Genomic DNA, 25,680 nt, shown 5'->3' with positions numbered 1-25,680 from the left:
CTGAATGCCCCTCATTGGATCTGACCCTCTGTTACTGACCCGGCGAGTGACCCGACTATTCTCTGCCTGCCGCCTTGTACCTCGCTGTCCCCACGGTTACCGACCAGGCCTGTCTGACCTCGCTTCTGCTCAGCTATCCACCCATCCATCCCGCTCGGATCCATCCACCTCTTCATATCAGGCTCTCATCCTGCGGATACCTCTGGCGGATTCCTCTACCACGGGTGGGTGTACTCAGGGGCCGCGACCTGGTCTCTGTCTGCTGCAAGTCCATCCCCACCATCAGGGGCCCTGGTGAACAAGCAGACTGGGACTTAGACTCCACGCTCTGGGGAATCCTATTCCGTGGGTTACTAGAGGCCCCGCCAGGTGGTTCCTTACACTATCACATCATGTCATCTGAAAGAAACAAATGAACATGAATGGATATTGTTTTTGTTATAATTTATTTCGGATTTCGATTGAAAGTTGTTTCTGTTGTGATTCAGGAATTTGGATACATCAAAATTTCCGAACAATTAAATTTTTGTTTGAATTTTGATCCGTAACGAAAAGAATCACTCGTGTTTTATAAGGGGTGTCACGGATCCAGCCGCACGCCAAGCACACAGCGTCTAGCTAACCGAGGCGCGCACGTCCGGCCGTGACTTGGGGTATAGAGGGAATAAGGGGGACTTAACTTACTTATATAAAACCGGCCGTGATATACTTTCACAGCCCACACTACCTCTGGCCACCACTGGAGGGAGACTCCACTCCAATCCAGCTAGCTGACCACACACACAGGCAGATACGATCTTATATACAATCTGGTGCACTAATTAGGGTTGAGGAGCAGCCTAGCAATCGGCACACCCTTCTGGGATTCCTCCAACTATCCTACAAGCCAGAACCCTGGTGTTAATCGCTCTTCCACTGTCCACACCCCCCCATACCAGACACACCACAAACGGTAGCTTGCCACCACCCAACAGTTTTATCCACAGAATGGTCTGCTGCGACACCACACACAAACACAGATCTCCATCTAGCAGATCTGCTACCTTACAATCTGCATGCAATCTGCCAACACACAGTGCAATTGCATACAGATAGGCAAAGATGAAGATGAACTTGACCGCGCATATAAAAACACTAAAATACAATACAATCTCTCTTGAGATATGAGCCCGAGTTTAAGTACCCAGAAGTCACTTATTAATTTTATGATTTAATATCCCGAAAGTGGGCAGTACATAAAATATGTACAAAGAACAAAGAGTTACAAAAAAATACAGAAAATACAAAAAGACACACAATTGGCTATTCACTATAAAATAAAAGGAAAAAAAAAACAAATAAAACTTTTACCAAGAGTTATCCTGCGACTGGAGCAAGTCAGAGAAAGTCCGCGATCCATCAGTCAATAGAACCGGCTTCGTACAAATCACACCGTCCATATCCCAGGTCCTCAATTTATTGAAATATGGACGTAGGCTGGACATTAGCCCTTGGTCAATCAACTCCGGGGGGTGTTCCTGTACCAGCCCACAGGACATTCTGGGTACTGAAATGGCCAAAGTCAATTGGAGCTGGATCGGTTTGAATCACCAAGTCAGGGATTGAATTTATGACACCAGCGCATCAGTCCGATTGCAACAGTACCAATCACTGGTCAGCTGTCGCAATCAGGTGCCATATAACCATTTTCTGCATTTCTCTGGCATTCTACATAGGCTACAAATAGTCTTACATGCAGATGTAGCCTGTAGCATGTGTCCAACCAGAAGGAAGGATTTTCATCTCTCTAATATTTTAGCTTTTATGAGAGATGAAATATATTCCTTTGATCTATGTATATACGTCAAAGCTCCCAGACACATCGGAACCACCTCTGGTCTCCCGCTGTGTCATGAAGCTGAACTGTCTAGAGCCTTTTCCTTCCATATTTCCAGAAGGTGACAAATCTTATTGGCACCCAGGTGTCACCTCCAGCCTAGAGGATGCTCTGTCCTTTCAGATGCTAATTGATGACCATATGTCTCTGGCTGAATTCTGTACACATCTTATTAACATGGAATGAAGCCAGATATACAATTACATATCTCAATCACTCAAATCTTACATGTACGTTACAAGGGGATCCTTCTCTCATTGGTCAACCATGGAAGAGACCACTACACTGACCACTGATATAAGGGGGTCTCTCTCTCCCATTGGTCTTGAATCTATGGGACCACTATACTGACCACTGATATAAGGAGATTCTTCTTCCATTGGTCACCAATGGAAGAGACCACTACACTGACCACTGATATAAGGGGGTCCTTCTCCCATTGGTCATAGAGGACCACTAATATAAGGAGGCCCTTATCCCATTGTTCATAAATGTAAGGGAACACTACACTGACCACTGATATAGGTGGATCCTTCTCCAATTAGTCATCATTGTACGGGACCACTACACTGCCCGCTGAGATAAGGGGATCCTTCTCTCATTGGTCACCAATGTAAGGGACCACTACATCGGCCACTGATATAAGGGGGTCTTTATACCATTGGTCTCCAATGTAAGGGACCACTACACTGACCGCTGATATAAGGGGATCCTTCTCCCATTGGTCATAGAGGACCACTACACTGACCACTAATGTAAGGAGGTCTTTCTCTCATTGTTCACAAATGTAAGGGACCACTACACTGACCACTGATATAAGGGGATCCTTCTACTATTGGCCACCAATGTAAGGGAACACTACACTGACCACCAAGATAAGGAGGCCTTTATCCCATTGTTCACCAATGTAAGGGACCACTACAATGATAACTAGGGATAATCTCAGGGTTTAGTTGTTAGAGAGCAGGTATGAACCAACAGTTAGAACCAGATTTTGGCTGTTCTAGCCCCCTGTTCAGCAGGAGCTGAGCATCGTATGTTAAAGTGATATTTCTACCATTTCCCACAGGAAGCAGCAGGTGCTTGCACCTATGGCAGCCCTAGGAATCACTGACATCATGGGGAATCCTTGCCACATAAGCAAAGTAAGCCACTGGTCATTATTGGCCAAATTATATCACCACTATTTTTGCCCCTTCCTTTATACCAGTGGTTCTCAACCTGTGGGTCGCAACCCCTTTGAGGGTCGAACGACCCTTTCACAGGGGTCCCCTAAGACCATCAGAAAACACATATTTCCGATGTGTAAAGAGCAGCTACTGTGTAGAAAGCAGCTGCTGTGTTGAAAGCAGCTACTCTGTTAAAAGCAGCTACTGTGTTGAAAGCAGCAGTATTGGAGGTAAAACGACACTCATGAATTATAATTACTGGGTAAATAATTTTATGGTTGGGGGTCACAACAGGAGGAACTGTATTAAAGGGTCACGGTATTAGGAAGGTTGAGAACCACTGCTTTATACAGTTAATGACAACTGGCCAAGCCACCATTTGTCTAGTAAAGTCCCCATTCCCTGGGGGAATTCACACTTTTTATTTTGCGGGGGTGATCAGTGTGTGATATTCCTGAGTGTTTCACTCAGGGTGTAGTGCTTTCTAATAAGTTCAGTCCAGCCAGGAAATACTGTTTTAGGGCTTGCTAACCCACTTTTATTTAAAGAAGTAAAAGTTCCAACAAAAACAAAATAAATTGTGAATAAACTTGTAACAGGAGAGGGTAGAGGGGGTGTGGGATACTCCAAAACGTCAAGCACAACTTTCAGAGGACACTTCTCTATCCATGGCAGTAGCACAAGGACAGTTTGACCAGAACAGTTTTGTAGGTGCAAAGGTGAAGACCACGTAGGAACATATAGCACATGTAGACTAGAACAGGCTATGGGTGCCGAATAGCATGCAGGAACGTATAGTACAAAGGTTGTAGTCTAGGACAATCCGAATTCTTGCTGCTGGGGACCAAAAATTGTTTGTGGCACAAACAGGCCGGCTGGAATAGTTCGACCATCCACAGAAGGAGACCATGGATAAACTGCAGCACAGGAATTAGGTTCTGCTCACAGATCCCGGGGGTAGAGAACAAGTCCATGAGCTCTGTCCATAGGAGAGTATCCACCAGTCAAGAGGTGCTTCAGGGGAAGACAGCCCCCCTGAAGCTTGCCGATCAGTTCCCTCTCAGCTTACTAGGTAGGGGGTGGGCAGGGGGAGAGGCAATATTTCCAGGGCTCCGGGCTATTTAACAGCAACCTAACTCCATCTGGGCACATCTCCCCCAGAGTTTGGCTAGGCCCTACTGAATATTCAGACTGGACTTTTGAATTCTCCCTCCCTAAGCTACAGAAATGTCTTCTGCGGGCAGAGGGAAGCAATCAAACTCCCAGCCTGTAAAACCCTGAACAAACCAGAGCAAACAATCACTGCTCCTATAATTACAGAGCAAGCTTAAAATGAAATTTGCCTGGCAGCCTAACTAGGAGGGTACTACCTCCCCCCCTTAAGAAAAATAGGCCCTGTCCTCGTGGGCCATAGCACAAACCAGGGGCGGACTGACCATTTGGAAAATTGGGCACTGCACGAGGGCCCGGGGTCAGTAGGGGGCCCCATTAGATTCCCATGGTACCTTTTTCATCTGCTTTTTTGAGTTTGGGCAAGGACACAGGGGCCCCATGATCCCTTATTGTCTGGGAGCCCCATGAGTTGTCAGTCCGCCCCTGACACGAACATTGCTCTTGAACAAGAGCAGAGTATCCCACAATAACAAAGGATGGGGAAAGGGAAATAACAATGTAACGGAAATGTGTAGGTGCCATTCCACATATTGAAAAGTTCTTTAGACATGTGCAAAATTCAAATGCAAACTTTATACAATATGGCTGTAGACTGGTACCGGGTCATATCAGAACCGAGTCAGAACTCTTACAGCATATATTCACACAGATATCCTGCCTAACTAGGTAGAGCGCTACCACTAAACACAAATGGTTAGTACATTAAAAATTCAACCAAAGTGTAGACCTCTGTTGATGCTCACCTGTAAAAGAACAAACTTAGCAGAATGGTTTATGCAATACAGTTGGAGCATTTTCTTCTCAAAGATGATCCTCCAGAAAAATTAATAGCATAATACAACCTATAAACCTAAAGCATAGTGTTTAAAGTCCATGATCTGTACTTGTAGTATACATGACCAACTTGTGGCCGACAAACTGAAGTGCCCCTAGTAGGCCTAAGTGTAAGACATGGGACCCATTTCCAAATAAGAACAGGTACAGTGATCTTGACACATTGTTCTCTTCCAGAGCCCTGGAAAAAAACAGAATGATACATCCTAACTATCCTAAATCCTAACTATATCAAATAGGAGCCCATATCCTGCATAGGATGAATAGCATGCTTCCACATTAGCTGTTGGCCTCTCCAATATGGGCTCCACTAAAGTTTCACTCTTGTTGATAGGCACAGTGGTCTGAAGCTCCCTCTCACCCATGGCCACAGGCATAGTCTCCCAACTTCAGCCCTGGCCCTGAAATCAGGTTAGCTTCCTCCTGCTGCAACGGTAGCCAGCACACCTCATTTTACTCCAGTTGGTTGGAAAAGCTCTGACACTTCTTTGCAGTACCCCGTGCCCTAAATGACAGCTCAAGTGGTGGATGCCAGTGTACTCAGCAATAGATCCAGGAGAGGTTCGCTATAATGCCCACAGCGAACCCAAGCCTTTACTAGCACTGTTGATTTTTTACAGGTCACAAATACAGAGCACAGCCTCCGAGGACACGCTGTCTATGCGCTCCCGCTGCTTGATCAATTGGCTTAGATACCATGGTAACACGTCCCTCCCCGGCACCACCCCTGCTCCGCACCCGAAGAAATGGATGTGCTCCGCCATCTTGGTACACCCGCTTCACGTGTTGCCCACAGGCTTAACTTTACCTCTTTCTCACCTCCACGCTTTACCAGTTCAGCTCTGAACTTCATCCCTCTAACTGGGGCTCACTGGAGCCAACTTCTCTTCCTGTCAAGCAGAATCCTCCCACATTGGGAGTTAACTCTTTGCTGCCCACTAGAAATTACACCAGCGCTGGCAGCTATTTTCTCTGGCAGACAGACACACGCTTTTTTCACAGCAAATAGCACTTTAGTGGTCCTATTGTGAATACACTCAACAGTCCACAAAAGCACCCCAACTCTTGATTCTCTCATTGGTTGCCTTCAGTAATAGCTGCATGCACTTAAGGGAAATCACGGTGCAGCTTGCAGAGGACACTTCTCTATCAGTGGCAGTAGCACAAGGGCAGTTTGACTAGAGCAGTCTGCAAGTGCACAGCTGAAGAACATGCAGGAACATATAGCAAAAGTAGTTGTAGGCTAGGACAGGCTATGGGCACACAGCTGAAGACCATGCGGGAACACATATCATGAGTTGTAGACTAGAACAGTCTATGGGCACACAGCTGAAGACCATGCAGGAACATATATCATGGGTTGTAGACTAGGACAGTCTATGGGCGCATAGCTGAAGACCATGCAGGAACATATATCATGAGTAGCTGTAGGCGAAGACAGTCTATGGGCGAACAGCTGAAGACCATGCAGGAACATATATCATGAGTAGTTGTAGGCGAAGACAGGGTATGGGCACACAGCTGAAGACCATGCGGGGACATATATCATGAGTAGTTGTAGGCGAAGACAGGGTATGGGCACACAGCTGAAGACCATGCGGGGACATATATCATGAGTAGTTGTAGGCGAAGACAGGGTATGGGCACACAGCTGAAGACCATGCGGGGACATATATCATGAGTAGTTGTAGACTAGGATAGGCTATGGGCGCACAGCTGAGGAACATATATCATGGGTAATTGTAGACTAGGACAGTCTATGGGCGCAGAGCTGAAAACCATGCAGGAACATATATTATGAGTAGTTGTACGCTAGGACAGTCTATGGGCGCACAGCTGAAAACCATGCAGGAACATATAGCATGAGTAGTTGTAGGCGAAGACAGTCTATGGGCGAACAGCTGAAGACCATGCGGGAACATTTATCATGAGCAGTTGTAGGATAGGACAGTCTATGGGCGCACAGCTGAAGACCATGCAGGAACATATATCATGAGTAGTTGTAGGCTAGGACAGTCTATGGGCGCACAGCTGAAGACCATGCAGGAACATATATCATGAGTAGTTGTAGGCTAGGACAGTCTATGGGCGCACAGCTGAAGACCATGCAGGAACATATATCATGGGTAGTTGTAGACTAGGACAGTCTATAGGCGCACAGCTGAAGACCATGCAGGAACATATACCATGAGTAGTTGTAGGCTAGGACAGTCTATGGGCGCACAGCTGAAGACCATGCAGGAACATATATCATGAGTAGTTGTAGACTAGGACAGTCTATGGGCGCACAGCTGAAGACCATGCAGGAACATATATCATGAGTAGTTGTAGACTAGGACAGTCTATAGGCGCACAGCTGAAGACCATGCAGGAACATATATCATGAGTTGTAGACTAGGACAGTCTATAGGCGCACAGCTGAAGACCATGCAGGAACATATATCATGAGTAGTTGTAGACTAGGACAGTCTATGGGCGCACAGCTGAAGACCATGCAGGAACATATATCATGAGTTGTAGACTAGGACAGTCTATAGGCGCACAGCTGAAAACCATGCAGGAACATATATCATGAGTAGTTGTAGACTAGGACAGTCTATAGGCGCACAGCTGAAGACCATGCAGGAACATATATCATGAGTTGTAGACTAGGACAGTCTATAGGCGCACAGCTGAAGACCATGCAGGAACATATATCATGAGTAGTTGTAGACTAGGACAGTCTATAGGCGCACAGCTGAAGACCATGCGGGAACACATATCATGAGTTGTAGACTAGAACAGTCTATGGGCACACAGCTGAAGACCATGCAGGAACATATATCATGGGTTGTAGACTAGGACAGTCTATGGGCGCATAGCTGAAGACCATGCAGGAACATATATCATGAGTAGCTGTAGGCGAAGACAGTCTATGGGCGAACAGCTGAAGACCATGCAGGAACATATATCATGAGTAGTTGTAGGCGAAGACAGGGTATGGGCACACAGCTGAAGACCATGCGGGGACATATATCATGAGTAGTTGTAGGCGAAGACAGGGTATGGGCACACAGCTGAAGACCATGCGGGGACATATATCATGAGTAGTTGTAGGCGAAGACAGGGTATGGGCACACAGCTGAAGACCATGCGGGGACATATATCATGAGTAGTTGTAGGCGAAGACAGGGTATGGGCACACAGCTGAAGACCATGCGGGGACATATATCATGAGTAGTTGTAGACTAGGATAGGCTATGGGCGCACAGCTGAGGAACATATATCATGGGTAATTGTAGACTAGGACAGTCTATGGGCGCAGAGCTGAAAACCATGCAGGAACATATATTATGAGTAGTTGTACGCTAGGACAGTCTATGGGCGCACAGCTGAAAACCATGCAGGAACATATAGCATGAGTAGTTGTAGGCGAAGACAGTCTATGGGCGAACAGCTGAAGACCATGCGGGAACATTTATCATGAGCAGTTGTAGGATAGGACAGTCTATAGGCGCACAGCTGAAGACCATGCAGGAACATATATCATGAGTAGTTGTAGGCTAGGACAGTCTATAGGCGCACAGCTGAAGACCATGCAGGAACATATACCATGAGTAGTTGTAGGCTAGGACAGTCTATGGGCGCACAGCTGAAGACCATGCAGGAACATATATCATGAGTAGTTGTAGACTAGGACAGTCTATAGGCGCACAGCTGAAGACCATGCAGGAACATATATCATGAGTTGTAGACTAGGACAGTCTATAGGCGCACAGCTGAAGACCATGCAGGAACATATATCATGGGTAGTTGTAGACTAGGACAGTCTATAGGCGCACAGCTGAAGACCATGCAGGAACATATATCATGGGTAGTTGTAGACTAGGACAGTCTATAGGCGCACAGCTGAAGACCATGCAGGAACATATATCATGGGTAGTTGTAGACTAGGACAGTCTATAGGCGCACAGCTGAAGAACATGCGGGGTCATATATCATGAGTAGTTGTAGACTAGGACAGTCTATAGGCGCACAGCTGAAGACCATGCAGGAACATATATCATGGGTAGTTGTAGACTAGGACAGTCTATAGGCGCACAGCTGAAGACCATGCAGGAACATATATCATGAGTTGTAGACTAGGACAGTCTATAGGCGCACAGCTGAAGACCATGCAGGAACATATATCATGGGTAGTTGTAGACTAGGACAGTCTATAGGCGCACAGCTGAAGACCATGCAGGAACATATATCATGAGTAGTTGTAGGCTAGGACAGGGTATGAGCGCACAGCTGAAGACCATGCAGGAACATGTAGCATGAGTAGTTGTAGGGTAGGACAGTCTATGGGCGCACAGCTGAAAATCATGAATTAACTGCAACACAGCAATGAGGCTCTATTCACAGATCCCAGTGGTAGAGAACAAGTCCATGTGCTCTGTCCATAGTCCGGTACCCAGTCCACAGGTGCCCCTCCCGAAGCTCTAGACATTTTATTCTAGAGGCAGGGAGAAGCAATCAAACTGCCAGCCGATGAAACCTTGAACAGACCAGAGCAAACAATTACTGCTCCTCTGATTAAAAAAACTAAATTCACCTAACTAGGAGGGGCTTCATCCATAAAAGCAGTTTCTTCCATGATGATCAGCCATGGAGTATATCTGAGGTGTATATCAGGGTGTGCTTCTTCCCCACATGAGAGCTGGGATAATCGGCAACATTCATACAGAAGACATTTCCCGCACTCAAAGAACGACTACACATTAAAATTTGTGTGGGACCCGAGGTACAGGAAGACAGGATTTCAGTGAGGAACAATTCCCTCACTCAGGACAGGAGAATTAATTCTTTCCCATGTGAGATCTCTGATGTCTGTAAAGATTGGACGTCTGTGAAAAACATTTCCCGCACTCAAGACAGGAATACGGCTTCTCTCCCGTGTGAGATCTCTGATGTGTGACAAGATGCGGCTTAATTGAAAAACATTTCCCGCACTCAGAACAAGAATACGGCTTCTCACCTGTGTGTAATCTCTGATGTCTGTCAAGACGTGACTTATATGAAAAGCATTTCCCGCACTCAGGACAGGAATACGGCTTCTCACTCATGTGAGACTTCTGATGCGCAACAAGGTCTGATTTTTGTGCAAAACATTTCCCGCACTCAGGACAGGAATATGGCTTCTCACCCGTGTGCCGTCTCTGATGATTATAAAGAATGGACTTGCATGAAAAGCTTTTTCCACACTCACTACAGGAATATGGCCTGTCACCTGTGTGTGATCTCTGGTGATTATAAAGACTGGACTTACTTGAGAAACTTTTTCCGCACTCAGGACAAGAAAGTGGCTTTACCCCTGTATGAGATCTCTGATGTCTGTAAAGATTTGACTTGACTGAAAAACATTTTCCGCACTCAGGACAGGAATATGGCTTCTCACCCGTGTGCAATCTCTGATGATCATACAGACGTGACTTAACCGAAAAACATTTCCCGCACTCAGGGCAGGAAAATGGTTTCTCCCTCATGTAAGACCACTGAGGTGTGACAAATACTAATTTTTGTACACAACATTTCCCGCACTCAGAGCAGGAATGGGGCTTCTCATTTGTGTGAGATCTTACATGTTCATTAAGATCGGACTTAAAAAGGAAACACTTCCCGCACTCAGTACAGGAGAAGCTCTTCCCTGTTGGAAGGCCGGCCCGGTCCCGCACAGTCGGAGGTTCCTCAGGATACGAGGAATCCGATGGTCCATCTACACTGGGTGGTGTCGGATGGACATTGGAGGGAGCCGGGTTTTCTCCTGGACTATACTGTGTGATGTCCTCATCTTCTACTTTCCAGTCTGGAGACAAAGTGAGACAATCCTTGGAGGTTTTCCTCATCTCCCGGCCATGGACTAAAATACAAAGACAAAGAGGATTACTAGACAGGAGCTGATTGGTTCCCCAAACCAGGACTCCACCCACATCAGGAAGTTTGGTCTCGGAGGAGCTTACAATTCCACCCTCAAGGGAACTAGAAAATGGCTCCTCTGATCTCCTACCAGGTCATTTCTTTATTCATGGACCTTAGTCAGAGAGTGAGGAAACAACCAGAACTGTCTTTTATAGGAGGGACAGTGATGAGGGGATTATAGGACGAGGGTACCCACCCCCTCTATCACTCATTGCCAACAAAAGACGTACTGCACTCCCCAATTCAGTCCATGATATAGTTATAAGGTTTAGGTTGAGCCCCACCAGAGGTCAGAGAGTGAGGAGGGGGGGAGACCAACCAAGAAGGAAAAGACCGGACTGATTCTAAGACCACCATCATTGGGTTATTGACTCCTCTCTCATTATCACTTTTTGTCAAAGGATACAAAGTTGGAGAATGTTATCACATTATTATCAACATGTAAAAGTCTGTGCTCCAATCAAAACAGCAGATATCAAATCAAAACACTAGAATCTGAAGCTACACTCACTTCACCACTGTCAAGCCTCTTACTAGATGTTGTAGACCCCAAAATGACTGAGGTCACCTGCGTTCTCAAGAGCAAAAGCTCACAAGGCATGTGGCAACACAATATGTAGAGGAAGAAGGCGGCTCCACATGATGCATCTATGACATATCTCGGATGATGTCAGAGGCCAGACCATTGATCCATCCCGATGTGATGTCATCGCAGCTGGACCGAACAGCGAGGAGATACACTGTGCACTTCTACTTTAATAAATTGAGTGATTTCATTGATCTATACTATGTGGAGTATTCTACTTCCTCTACATGTTGTGTTGCCACATGGCATGTCAGACCCTCCTGAATATTGAGCAGGCCCTAGCCAATCCTTGGGGTGGCCTACTCAGATGGTGGCTGGGATGCTGTTAAAAAGTTTGGAGCCCTGAGAAGATTGTCTTTTTTCCCTCCTGAGGGAATGGATCTGTGAGCTGAGAGGAGTGGGGCAGCTTGAAGCCCTTTAAGACTGGATGCTGAATTACTTACAAGAGTCTGCACCCATGGACATATCTTGTTCCAGGATTCTGTGAGCAGAGGCTCATTTCTGTGCTGTACCAATTTCATGCTCTCCAGCCGTGAGCCTCTTGACTGTTCCAGTCTGCCTTTATTTATGCTAAAGCAACTTCATGGTCCTCAGCTGTGAACCTGTGGACTGTTCCAGTCTACCAGAACTTGTGCTAAAGCCATTTCATGGTCCTCAGACGTGAACCTGTAGACCATTACAGCCTACCTGTACCTATGCTAAAGCTACTTCATGGTCCTCAGCTGTGAACCTGTAGACCATTACAGCCTGGCTTTACCTGTGCTAAAGCAACTTCATGGTCCTCAGCCATGAACGTGTAGACCATTACAGCCTACCTGTACTTGTGCTAAAGCTACTTCACAGTCCTCAGCCGTGAACCTGTGGACTATTCCAGTCTACCTGTATTTGTTCTAAAGCAACTTCATGGTCCTCAGCTGTGAACCTGTAGACCATCACAGTCTGCCTTCACCTGTGCTAAAGCTACTTCACAGTCCTCAGCCGTGAACCTGTGGACTATTCCAGTCTACCTGTATTTGTTCTAAAGCTACTTCATGGTCCTCAGCTGTGAACCTCTGGACTGTTCCAGTCTACCAGAACTTGTGCTAAAGCCACTTCATGGTCCTCAGCCATGAACCTGTAGACCATTACAGTCTGCCTTTACCTGTGCTAAAGCTACTTCATGGTCCTCAGCCATGAACCTGTGGACCATTACAGTCTGCCTTTACCTGTGCTAAAGCTACTTCATGGTCCTCAGCCATGAACCTGTAGACCATTACAGTCTGCCTTTACCTGTGCTAAAGCTACTTCATGATCCTCAGCCGTGAACTTGTAGACCATTACAGCCTTGACCATTAGTTTCCCTTTACCTGTGCTAAAGCTACTTCATGGTCCTCAGCCGTGAACCTGTAGACCATTACAGTTTGCCTTTACGTGTGCTAAAGCAACTTCATGGTCCTCAGCTGCGAACCTGTGGACCATTACAGCCTGCCTTTACCTGTGCTAAAGCTAATTTATGGTCCTCAACCGTGAACCTGGGGACCATTACAGCCTGCCTTTACCTGTGCTAAAGGTACTTCATGGTCCTCAGCCATGAACCTGTGGACTGTTCCAGTCTACCTGAACTTGTGCTAAAGCCACTTCATGGTCCTCAGCCGTGAACCTGTAGACCATTACAGTCTGCCTTTACCTGTGCTAAAGCTACTTCGTGGTCCTCAGCCGTAAACCTGTGGACCATTACAGTCTGCCTTTACCTGTGCTAAAGCTACTTCGTGGTCCTCAGCCGTGAACCTGTAGACCATTACATCCCCTAGACTGTTCAATGAGCCGAATGGACGGTTGCTGTGTGCCTGGCTGCCTCTGAACTTTTTGCTAAAGAATCTATGAATTCAAAGCAGCCCCATCAGGGGTAGCACTACAACTATTTACCAGATGGCCCAGATGATTTAAGAATGCAGGTGACCCAAGTCATTTTGGGGTCTACAACTTCTGGCACGAGGCTTACTTTGTCCTGGTGGTGGACTGTCAACACAAAATGGAATATTAATGTAGCATTGGAGAAAATTATTTATTCTTTTTCACCTTTGATGGGACATTTGGACTGCCAAGTTGAACCCCAGAATCTCCATAAATCCAGTCTAGACACAAAAATTGTGTCTGCAGCACAGAGAAGGAAGATTATCCGAGAGAAATCCAGGAATACAGGACGGGGAACACAGCTCAGGAAAGTGACCAGGGGATTACAGGCTGATATCACCCAGTCCCCGCCCTACTCTGGACCAATCAGTGAGCAGTATGGGTGGAGGAATGGATTTAGTGTTCATGACCCACCTGTGCTGGTCTCTGTAGGAGTGTCCGCCTCTATAAATGTCCCCGTTATTCCATCCTCCTCCATAGACTGCTGATCATCCATCACATACATCTCTTCTTCATCATCATCTTCCTCTTCTGATTTAACCTCAACTTTTATATCTATCAGATCTTCACCCTAAACCAAGACGTAAAACGTAAGCTTTAATTTTATGACAATAAAATCCACACATCATCTCTACGAGTCAATGTTCTAGATGCTCCGTCCTACCAACCATATAATGGTGAAGTGTGGTGTGATCTTCCTGTGTGGAATACGAGGAATACAGAGGACGGGGACATCTCTCTGGTGGGTTCCCATGACTGGATCCATCTACCTGATGGTGAGGGATGGTGTGACCTTCCTGTGTGGAATCCCGGGAATACAGAGGACGGGGACATTTCTCTGGTGGGTTCCTATGACTGGATCCATCTACCTGATGGTGAGGGATGGTGTGACCTTCCTGTGTGGAATCCCGGGAATACAGAGGACGGGGACATCTCTCTGGTGGGTTCCCATGACTGGATCCATCTGTAGGAAACACACACACTGACTGAATCCATTGTTTCTATGTGTTTATCAGATGATGGGGGATCTAGGTGGATCCTCCGTACTGCTCTCTCCTTTACAATAAAGTCTCCTCTTACCCGGTGATGTGAGGGGCGGCTGATTGTCCATCATGACGTCCTTGTAGAGATCCTTGTGTCCTTCTAAATACTCCCACTCCTCCATGGAGAAATAGACAGTGACACCCTGACACCTTATAGGAACCTGACACACACAATGATACAGTCACCATCCAGACACATCCCTTGTCTGTTACTGGAGAATGTCCCAGAATTCCCGGCACCGCTCACCTCTCCTGTCAGCACCTCCATCATCTTCTTGGTGACTTCTAGAATCTTCTGCATGTTGTGTCTCTCAGGGTTTAGGGAGTCACATGGAGGCACTGTGATGGTCATATGATCTCCAGACTTCGGAATAGGAGATCTCTGTATTGAGGAACCAATAGGAATATCATGTTAAAATCCCAGAATCCTCCTCACCTCTCCGGTCAGGTCTGTGTTTTATTAATAGAGATAAGAGTGATGTCATGTGACCTCCCAGAATCCACCTCACCTCTCCAGTCAGGTCTGTGTTTTATTAATAGAGATAAGTGATGTCATGTGACCTCCCAGAATCCACCTCACCTCTCCAGTCAGGTCTGTGTTTTATTAATAGAGATAAGAGTGATGTCATGTGACCTCCCAGAATCCTCATCTCTTCGGTCAGGTCTGTTTTATTAATAGAGATAAAGAGTGATGTCATGTGACCTCCCAGAATCCTCCTCACCTCTCCAGTCAGCAGGTAGATGATCTCCAGGGTGAGGTTTAGTATCCTCTCAGTCATGTGACTCCGGTCCTCCATCCTCATTGATGTGGTCATGTGATCTATGGGGGTTTCCCTGTAGATAGATAGAGAATTATCTGGACGGTGTTGGTTGTACAATAATAGGATGGGGATGTAAGGGGTTAATAGGCAGACTTTTTACTCTCATATTTTCCTTCATGGTGATCACTGCTGCTCTTACATCTGTAGTCCCGTCCATATTATTGGGGTGTTTATTTCTGTTCTCTCTCCTTTTGTCTCACCTAAACAACAATCTGATCTTCATCTGTACAGTTCCAACCTCCATTGCTCTCTTGTAGTCTGTAGGCTGCACTCAGTGGTGAGGTCAGCGGGGGAGGTAAGTATTTACAGTCTTCTTTAGAGGTTGCTACACCCACCATTCGGCATGGCACTAAACACCTTGCTCCATACTGTACCCCCTTGACCCTCCCTCGTTCTCAGGGCCACTAACTTTACAACGTTCCCAGGTAGGTGCATCTCAGCTGCCAATCTGTCAGTTTTAGTGCCTTGTGTCCCCAAAGTTAGATCCTAATCAAGGTGACTACATACTGTCCAACCACTGGCAGGTCAGTTTTGTCTCAGACCCTACACCCTAACTTCCATTGCTGAAAACCCCCTTCCTCGTCGCTCTCAGTTTTGGGCCTCTGCTATTAGCTGTCCACCTGCTGGACACTTTCTACCCAACCATTCCTTAGGGCGATAGCTGAATTGGTGCTCCATCATTGGAGCATCATCAAGAACCGGAAAGACTGGGTGGGATGTGGAGAATACAGAGGGGTGTACCCGATGGTGCGGTGTGGTACTACAGTAAAAAGTTGCTCACAAACTATGCCATCAAACGGTTTTTACTAAGCTATACCTGCTAGGTCCCCCCGCCTGCAGACCCCCACAACTATTTGGCCAGGGTTGTGGGAAAGAGGCCCTTTTCCTTACCACCAAGGGAACAAGGTGTATTTCTGGGGGATCCTCCCATGTTAAGGATACGTGGCTTGTTATGGTTCAAGAGAAGGGGCACCACACAGTCAACCCCCCCTTATCCCGCCTGCCAGGCTGCATTCTCCTATAAGAGTCTGATATGAACTTTAGAGTGACCCACTTTCATCTTCAGTTTTCCATCGAGTTCTCACAATTCATGCCAGTCCTGAAAGGCCTGGTATTGAAATTGAGGAGCACACAATTTTCTTTTTTTTGCAGGGCTTCCCCATTGACATCCTATACCAGACACTCATGAAGGATAAAGGTCTAGTATGTATTTTAAGGGGGAGTCCTACATTTTCTTTTTTTTTACTAATGTGGGATTTCCCATTACCATCTATACCAGGGTCTCATCATCATCTAGGACAGTGGTGTCCAAACAGTAGCCCAGGGGCCAGATGCGGTCTTCTGCTTGCATTTATCCAGCCCTTGGACCATTATTCCTCCCACTGTCAGCAAAAGTGATGCATATATCCTCTTTTCCTCCCACTGACACCAATGATAGAGCACTATTCCTTCTACTGGCACCAATGATGGGACACAATTTCTCCCACTAATGATGGGGCACTATTCCTTCAATTGACACCAATGATGGGGCACTATTCCTCCCACTGATACCAATGATGGGACACTATTCCTCCCACTGACACCAATGATGGGGCACTATTCCTCCCACTGATACCAATGATAGGGCACTATTCCTCCCACTGACACCAATGATAGGGCACTATTCCTCCCACTGATACCAATGATGGGGCACTATTCCTCCCACTGATACCAATGATGGGGCACTATTCCTCCCACTGATACCAATGATGGGACACTATTCCTCCCACTGATACCAATGATGGGACACTATTCCTCCCACTGACACCAATGATGGGGCGCTATTCCTCCCACTAACACCAATGATGGGGCACTATTCCTCCTACTGACACCAATGATGGGGCACTATTCCTCCCACTGATACCAATGATGGGGCACTATTCCTCCCACTGATACCAATGATGGGGCACTATTCCTCCCACTAACACCAATGATGGGGCACTATTCCTCCCACTAACACCAATGATGGGGCGCTATTCCTCCTACTGACACCAATGATGGGGCACTATTCCTCCCACTGATACCAATGATGGGGCACTATTCCTCCCACTGATACCAATGATGGGGCACTATTCCTCCCACTGACACCAATGATGGGGCACTATTCCTCCCACTGACACCAATGATGGGGCGCTATTCCTCCCACTAACACCAATGATGGGGCGCTATTCCTCCTACTGACACCAATGATGGGGCACTATTCCTCCCACTGATACCAATGATGGGGCACTATTCCTCCCACTGACACCAATGATGGGGCACTATTCCTCCACTGATACCAATGATGGGACACTATTCCTCCCACTGATACCAATGATGGGGCACTATTCCTCCCACTGACACCAATGATGGGGCGCTATTCCTCCCACTAACACCAATGATGGGGCACTATTCCTCCTACTGACACCAATGATGGGGCACTATTCCTCCCACTGATACCAATGATGGGGCACTATTCCTCCCACTGATACCAATGATGGGGCACTATTCCTCCCACTGATACCAATGATGGGGCACTATTCCTCCCACTAACACCAATGATGGGGCGCTATTCCTCCTACTGACACCAATGATGGGGCACTATTCCTCCCACTGATACCAATGATGGGGCACTATTCCTCCCACTGATACCAATGATGGGGCACTATTCCTCCCACTGATACCAATGATGGGACACTATTCCTCCCACTGATACCAATGATGGGACACTATTCCTCACACTGACACCAATGATGGGGCACTATTCCTCCACTGATACCAATGATGGGACACTATTCCTCCCACTGATACCAATGATGGGGCACTATTCCTCCACTGATACCAATGATGGGACACTATTCCTCCCACTGATACCAATGATGGGACACTATTCCTCCCACTGATACCAATGATGGGACACTATTCCTCCCACTGACACCAATGATGGGGCACTATTCCTCCACTGATACCAATGATGGGACACTATTCCTCCCACTGATACCAATGATGGGGCGCTATTCCTCCCACTGACACCAATGATGGGGCGCTATTCCTCCCACTGACACCAATGATGGGGCGCTATTCCTCCCACTAACACCAATGATGGGGCACTATTCCTCCTACTGACACCAATGATGGGGCACTATTCCTCCCACTGATACCAATGATGGGGCACTATTCCTCCCACTGATACCAATGATGGGGCACTATTCCTCCCACTAACACCAATGATGGAGCACTATTCCTCCCACTGACACCAATGATGGGACACTATTCCTCCCACTAACACCAATGATGGGGCGCTATTCCTCCTACTGACACCAATGATGGGGCACTATTCCTCCCACTGATACCAATGATGGGGCACTATTCCTCCCACTGATACCAATGATGGGGCACTATTCCTCCCACTGACACCAATGATGGGGCACTATTCCTCCCACTGACACCAATGATGGGGCGCTATTCCTCCCACTAACACCAATGATGGGGCGCTATTCCTCCTACTGACACCAATGATGGGGCACTATTCCTCCCACTGATACCAATGATGGGGCACTATTCCTCCCACTGACACCAATGATGGGGCACTATTCCTCCACTGATACCAATGATGGGACACTATTCCTCCCACTGATACCAATGATGGGGCACTATTCCTCCCACTGACACCAATGATGGGGCGCTATTCCTCCCACTGACACCAATGATGGGGCGCTATTCCTCCCACTAACACCAATGATGGGGCACTATTCCTCCTACTGACACCAATGATGGGGCACTATTCCTCCCACTGATACCAATGATGGGGCACTATTCCTCCCACTGATACCAATGATGGGGCACTATTCCTCCCACTGATACCAATGATGGGGCACTATTCCTCCCACTGATACCAATGATGGGGCACTATTCCTCCCACTAACACCAATGATGGGGCGCTATTCCTCCTACTGACACCAATGATGGGGCACTATTCCTCCCACTGATACCAATGATGGGGCACTATTCCTCCCACTGATACCAATGATGGGGCACTATTCCTCCCACTGACACCAATGATGGGGCACTATTCCTCCCACTGACACCAATGATGGGGCGCTATTCCTCCCACTAACACCAATGATGGGGCGCTATTCCTCCTACTGACACCAATGATGGGGCACTATTCCTCCCACTGATACCAATGATGGGGCACTATTCCTCCACTGATACCAATGATTGGGCGCTATTCCTCCCACTGACACCAATGATGGGGCGCTATTCCTCCCACTAACACCAATGTTGGGGCGCTATTCCTCCTACTGACACCAATGATGGGGCACTATTCCTCCCACTGACACCAATGATGGGGCACTATTCCTCCACTGATACCAATGATGGGACACTATTCCTCCCACTGATACCAATGATGGGGCACTATTCCTCCCACTGACACCAATGATGGGGCGCTATTCCTCCCACTGACACCAATGATGGGGCGCTATTCCTCCCACTGACACCAATGATGGGGCACTATTCCTCCCACTGATACCAATGATGGGGCACTATTCCTCCCACTGATACCAATGATGGGGCACTATTCCTCCCACTGATACCAATGATGGGGCACTATTCCTCCCACTGATACCAATGATGGGGCACTATTCCTCCCACTGACACCAATGATGGGGCACTATTCCACCCACTGACACCAATGATCGGGCACTATTCCTCCCACTGATACCAATGATGGGGCACTATTCCTCCCACTGATACCAATGATGGGGCACTATTCCCCCCACTGATACCAATGATGGGGCACTATTCCTCCCACTGATACCAATGATGGGGCACTATTCCTCCTACTGACACCAATGATGGGGCACTATTCCTCCCACTGACACCAATGATGGGGCACTATTCCTCCCACTGATACCAATGATGGGGCACTATTCCTCCCACTGATACCAATGATGGGGCACTATTCCTCCCACTGATACCAATGATGGGGCACTATTCCTCCCACTGATACCAATGATGGGGCACTATTCCTCCCACTGACACTATTCATAGATACATAGTTTATAAGGTTGAATAAAGACACTAGTCCATCCAGATCAACCTGTGTGGGTGTTTTCATGTCAAAATTTATTTCCTGTATATTGTGTCTGCTAAGATGCCCATCCAAGAATTTTTTTTTTAAACTATCAATACTTCCCACTGACACCACCGATTGTGGAACACTTCCTACTGACACCAATGATGGGACACTGGTTATTCTCACTGACACCAAGACATTTTCTACAGGTCAGCCTTCCTAAGATTTAAAGGACAGTAAACTGGAACTTTGTTTAGAAAGTTTGGAGACCCCTGCTCTAGGACACGGGTCTGGAATAGATAGTAATCACAGCAAATGCATTTATAAACAGAAGGAAGAGGCAGGGAACTGTCATTTACCAACAATTAACACAATTTTTTCTATTCTTTGTAAATATCAGTATACAGACATGTATTTAACCACTTGCCCTCCTGATGATTTCCCCCCCCCCCCTGACGAGGCCATTTTTTGCAATACGGCGCTGCGTTACTTTAACAATTGCGCGGTCATTCAATGCTGCACCCAAATGAAATCCTTTTTTTCCCACAAACTGAGTTTTCGGTGGTATTTGATCGCCTGTGTGTTTATTATTTTTTGTGGCATAAGAAACAAAAACCACCGACAATTCTGAGAAAAAAAAAAACATTTTTGACTGTTTGCTATTAACCTCTTGCCATCCGCCTGCTGTTTATAAACGGTAGGGCGGTGGCAGTCCAGGGGCGGGTTGCCGTTCCTAAACGGCACCCGCCTTTTCTAGCTGTGTGCGCTCCCTGGGAGTGCGCACCACCGCAATCCAGTGCCCGCTGTGTCCTCCGGACACAGTGAAACACCGATCATCGGACGGGACCTCTGTACGAGGTCCCGATCATGTGATCACTGATTGGCGAATCAGTGATCACATGCAAAGTAGTAAGCAAGATGTCACTTGTGACATCATTGCTTACTACGTGTGAAATCTGTGAATGATCACAGAGGTCACATGGTACAAGGCTATTCACAACAGCCTTGTACCATGTGATAAGCTGTGACCACTCACAGCTCACTCAGTACTTCTCAATGACTGCAAGAATGCAGACAGAGAGAAAGAGAAATGATTGCTTTTACATCCTATATGGGTGTAAAAGCAATCAGTGTAAAAAAAAAAAAAAAATCTTCATCACCCCCAAGTAGTACAGTGTCACCATGGTGACACTGTACTGCTAGGGTGACAGTATGTAAAAAAAAAATAAAAAAAAATAATATAAAAAAAATAAAATAAAAATGTAAAAATTTTTTTTAAAAATTATAATTTTTGCTTATAAACTAATTTGGATTTTTTTTTTCTACTAAAAAAATAACAGAATAAATTTTGGCCAAGATTTATGATGAAATATTATTTATTTGCAAAATTTTATAAAAAAAAACAACACTTTTTTTCAAAATTTTTGGACTTTATCATTTACATAGTAAAAAAAATAAAAATCCCAGCGGTGAATAAATACCACCAAAATAAAGCTTTATCTGTCTCAAAAAAATGGTAAAAAATTCATACGGGTACAGTGTTGCATGACTGCGCAATTGTCATTCAAAGTGTAATATCGCTGAAAGCTGAAAATTGGCCTGTGGGGGGGGGGGGGGGGGAGGGGGTAAAAGTGTCCGGACACGAAGTGGTTAAACATGTCCAGTAAAATTTTTTTTTAAAAAAATCAAATTTCATCATAAATTTAGGCCAAAATGTATTCTCCTGGATTGTAAGCTCCAAGGAGCAGGGCCCTCGAACCCCTCGTGTATTGTATTGTTACTGTACTGTCTCATGTTCCGTCTCCCATTGTGATGTACAGCGCTGAGCAAACCCTTGGACCTATATAAATACTGTATAATAATAATATTCTGCTCCGTGTCTTTGCTAAAAAAAAAATCCCAATACGTGTAAATTAATTGGTTTACATAAAAGTTATAGCGTCTACAAATGGCGGTATATAGACTGGGATTTTCATTTTTACTAGTAATGGTGGCGATCAGTGACTTATAGTGGGACTGAGGTGGGCATTCTGACACTGTATTGGGCATCACTGGGGATGTCAGTGACACCAAGTCAGTTCCCCCCAGTGTCATAAGTCCCGGTATACGTCGCTGTTAACCCCTTCCTGCCCAGTGTCAGGGCTTTTTTTTTTTAACACTGATCACTGTACGAATGGCACTGGGCAGGAAAATGTTAACATGAGGGGCGATCAAAGGGTTAATTGTGTGCTGTTTTACTAGAGGTCTCTGTGTTAGTGCTGCACTGTAAGCACACTGCTTTGGATGGCTGTGCTGTGCAGTGTGCAGGAGCATGACAGGGAGGACAGTTACAAACAAAATAGTTCTCCTCCCCGTCGAAGCTCCTTGGAAATCACCGGGCGCCGGCGAGTAATTACCAGCCGGGACCCGGTGATTGACAGCCGCGGCTGGCGGTGCAGGTAGGGTGTGTGCGTCTCCTACCCGGAAATGCAAAATAAATATCTATATATATATACACGTGATTTTGCGCACACGTGCCGACCTGTCTGTTATAGGGCGGTCAGGAATTGGTTAATGGAATTTTGCATTTTTGTTTCATTTGAAGTATTACTACAAATGCTGCTCGCCGCCAAATCAATTCTAAAAGAAAAAAAAAATCTATTATATGGCTACGTGTCAACCAGGTCAGTGACTTGCCATTTGTCTGACAACCCCCTTGCCTTTTAACTTCGAAAACGGCTACTGTTTATAAACATTGGGCTCCCATTGTCTTTTATGGGGTCCAGATTCAGCACCTGAACTTTAGTTACGTTCTGTGGAGCCGTCTCCCCCCGAACCCAGGTATGTTCATCCAGGGGCGGACTGACAACTCATGGGGGCCCCGGGCAATAGGGGATCATGGGGCCCCTGTGTCCTTGGCCAAACTCAAAAAAGACTATGAAAAAGGTACCAGGGGCATCTCATGGGGCCCCCTACTGACCCCGGGCCCTCGGGCAGTGCCCGAGTTTCCAAATGGTCAGTCCGCCCCTGTGTTCATCTCATCTCCAGGGAGAAGGTGACCCATCTCCACAATGAGGAGAACGTTCCGGCCCCGGAAGTGGGGGAATGTTGTGCCCCTGAAGGGGTTAAGCTGGGTTCCCACACTATATATGTGTGTATCATCATCTGCTGGAGATAAAAGACGTCACAGTGACTATGGAGGAAGAGGACGGACGTGACTATTGAGGAAGAGGACGGACGTGACTATGGAGGAAGAGGACGGACGTGACCACGGGGGAAGAGGACGGACGTGACCACGGGGGAAGAGGACGGACGTGACCACGGGGGGAAGAGGACGGACGTGACCACGGGGGGAAGAGGACGGACGTGACCACGGGGGGAAGAGGACGGACGTGACCACGGGGGGAAGAGGACGGACGTGACCACGGGGGGAAGAGGACGGACGTGACCACGGGGGGAAGAGGACGGACGTGACCACGGGGGGAAGAGGACGGACGTGACCACGGGGGGAAGAGGACGGACGTGACCACGGGGGGAAGAGGACGGACGTGACCACGGGGGAAGAGGACGGACGTGACTATGGGGGAAGAGGACGGAGGTGACTATGGAGGAAGAGGACGGACATGACGGGAGTTACTGGGTGTAAATAGGAAATAACATCTTATTACCTCCTCTGCTGCCACTTCTAACAATGCCTTCTTTCTACTGGGTACCACATGGAACGTCCTATCTGCATCTGACATCACTTCCTGACTGCACCTGACATCACTTCCTGTCTGTACCTGACATCACTTCCTGTGTCTTCTATAGAGACTTCCTGTCTGGGTAGAAGTGAGATCAGCACCTTGTGGAGCTCAGAGGAACTGCAGCCCCGAGAAGCGTCTGGTAGTGTGACCCCGGCCTTGTGCTGTGTGTGTATGGACCAGAGGCGGACTGACCATTCGAGCACTGCCCAAGGGCCCAGGGTCAGTAGGGGGCCCCATGAGATGCCCCTGGTACCTTTTTTAGGCTTTTTTGAGTGTGGGCAAGGACACAGGGGCCCCATTATCCCCTATTGCCCGGGGGCCCCGTGATTTGTCAGTCCGCTCCTGGTATGGACTGTATGTCCTTATAGAGGGGTCACCTCCACTCCCACCAAGGGGGACAGAAATATATGACTGCCTAGTCCAGCCTTTCTCAGCCAGGTTTATTATTATTATTACTTCGAGTTTATATAGCGCCAAAGGGTTTGCTCAGCGCTGTACAATAGGGGGGACAATACATGGCACAGTACAACAATAACAGACAACGTACGAGGGGTAAGAGGGCCCTACTCTTTCGAGCTTACAATCTAGGAGGGAGGGGGTAGTGGTACAGGAGGAAGTGGCTGAGGGGAATGAGGGGTGGGAGGAATGAGGGAGAATGGCCGTTAGGTGAGGGTGGGGTAGGCTTCCCTGAAGAGATGGGTTACATCTTAGTGTGGCTGAAAAAAGACAAAAGTCCATCCAGTTCAACCATTAAAAAGAAAACGCTATCCTACACCCACAGTTGATCCAGAGGAAGGCAAAACCCCAGCAAAGCACGATCCAATTTGCTCCTGCAGGGAAAGAATTCCTTCCTGATCCCCCGAGAGGCAATCGGATATTCCCTGGAACAATTTTACCTATAAATGTTATATCCAGTTATATTCTGTGTATCCAAGAAAGAATCCAGGACTTTTTTAACCCCTTGCCTACCGAGTACTTATACCCCCTTCCTGCCCAGGACAATTTTTCACTTTCAGCACTGTTGCAATTTGAATGACAATTGCACGGTCATGCAATACTGTACCCAAATTAAATTTTTATCATTTTATTCACATAAATAGAGCTTTCTTTTGGTGGTATTTAATCACCACTTTTTTTTTTGCACTATAAACAAAAAAAGCAAAAATAAATTGAAAAAAATAAAGTTTTTCTTTGTTTCTATTATAAAATTTTGCTAACAGGTAATTTTTCTCCTTCACTGATGTGCATTGATGAGGCTGCACTGATAAGGTGGCACTGGCGTGCATTAAGGAGGCACTGATGATGCTGCACTTATACACAGCAATGATGGTCACTGATAGGCAGCACTGACGGGCAACACTGACGGGTGGCGCTGATTGACGTCACTGACTGATGGCACTGCTGGGCACTGATGATCAGTGCCGATCTCCTGTGTGACAGTTGCCGGTTATCGACTACTTTCCTCAAGCAGTGACAGCAGGGGGAAAGTGCTGTCAATACCCGGCAACTGTATTTATTA

General features: G+C 46.8%; 2 protein-coding genes across 2 annotated transcripts in view; both read right to left on the bottom strand.

The window, feature by feature from the left end:
• Positions 1–3,555: 3,555 nt before the first annotated feature.
• Positions 3,556–25,680, bottom strand: part of LOC149451820 (uncharacterized) — a 74,887-nt gene continuing 52,762 nt past the window's right edge. Inside the window, 3 exon segments of the mRNA XM_089690137.1 lie at positions 3,556–10,936; positions 13,889–14,045; positions 14,143–14,433. Coding sequence (XP_089546263.1) covers positions 9,876–10,936; positions 13,889–14,045; positions 14,143–14,433 — 1,509 coding nt within the window. The 3' untranslated portion in view covers positions 3,556–9,875.
• On the bottom strand, positions 14,561–24,188 carry LOC149451821 (uncharacterized). Its single transcript, XM_089690163.1, has 3 exons — positions 24,084–24,188; positions 15,240–15,351; positions 14,561–14,899 (listed from the first exon to the last, which is right to left on the bottom strand). The coding sequence occupies exons 2-3, from the start codon at positions 15,330–15,332 to the stop codon at positions 14,669–14,671; spliced, it is 324 nt and encodes a 107-aa protein (XP_089546289.1). The 5' UTR covers positions 15,333–15,351; positions 24,084–24,188; the 3' UTR covers positions 14,561–14,668.

The sequence above is a fragment of the Staurois parvus genome, unplaced genomic scaffold (assembly GCF_062004578.1).
Source record: "Staurois parvus isolate SC_StPar_1 unplaced genomic scaffold, SC_StPar_1.0 ptg000519l, whole genome shotgun sequence".
NCBI lineage: Eukaryota > Metazoa > Chordata > Amphibia > Anura > Ranidae > Staurois > Staurois parvus.
This window is presented reverse-complemented; position numbering and strand designations above follow the sequence as displayed.

Excerpts from the sequence above, each read along its gene's own strand:
- LOC149451821 (XM_089690163.1), bottom strand. The coding sequence starts at position 15,332 with ATGACCACATCAATGAGGATGGAGGACCGGAGTCACATGACTGAGAGG. Across the intron at positions 14,900-15,239 it reads TCTACCTGCTGACTGGAGAG|AGATCTCCTATTCCGAAGTC; the intron begins GTGAGGAGGATT and ends TCCTCAATACAG.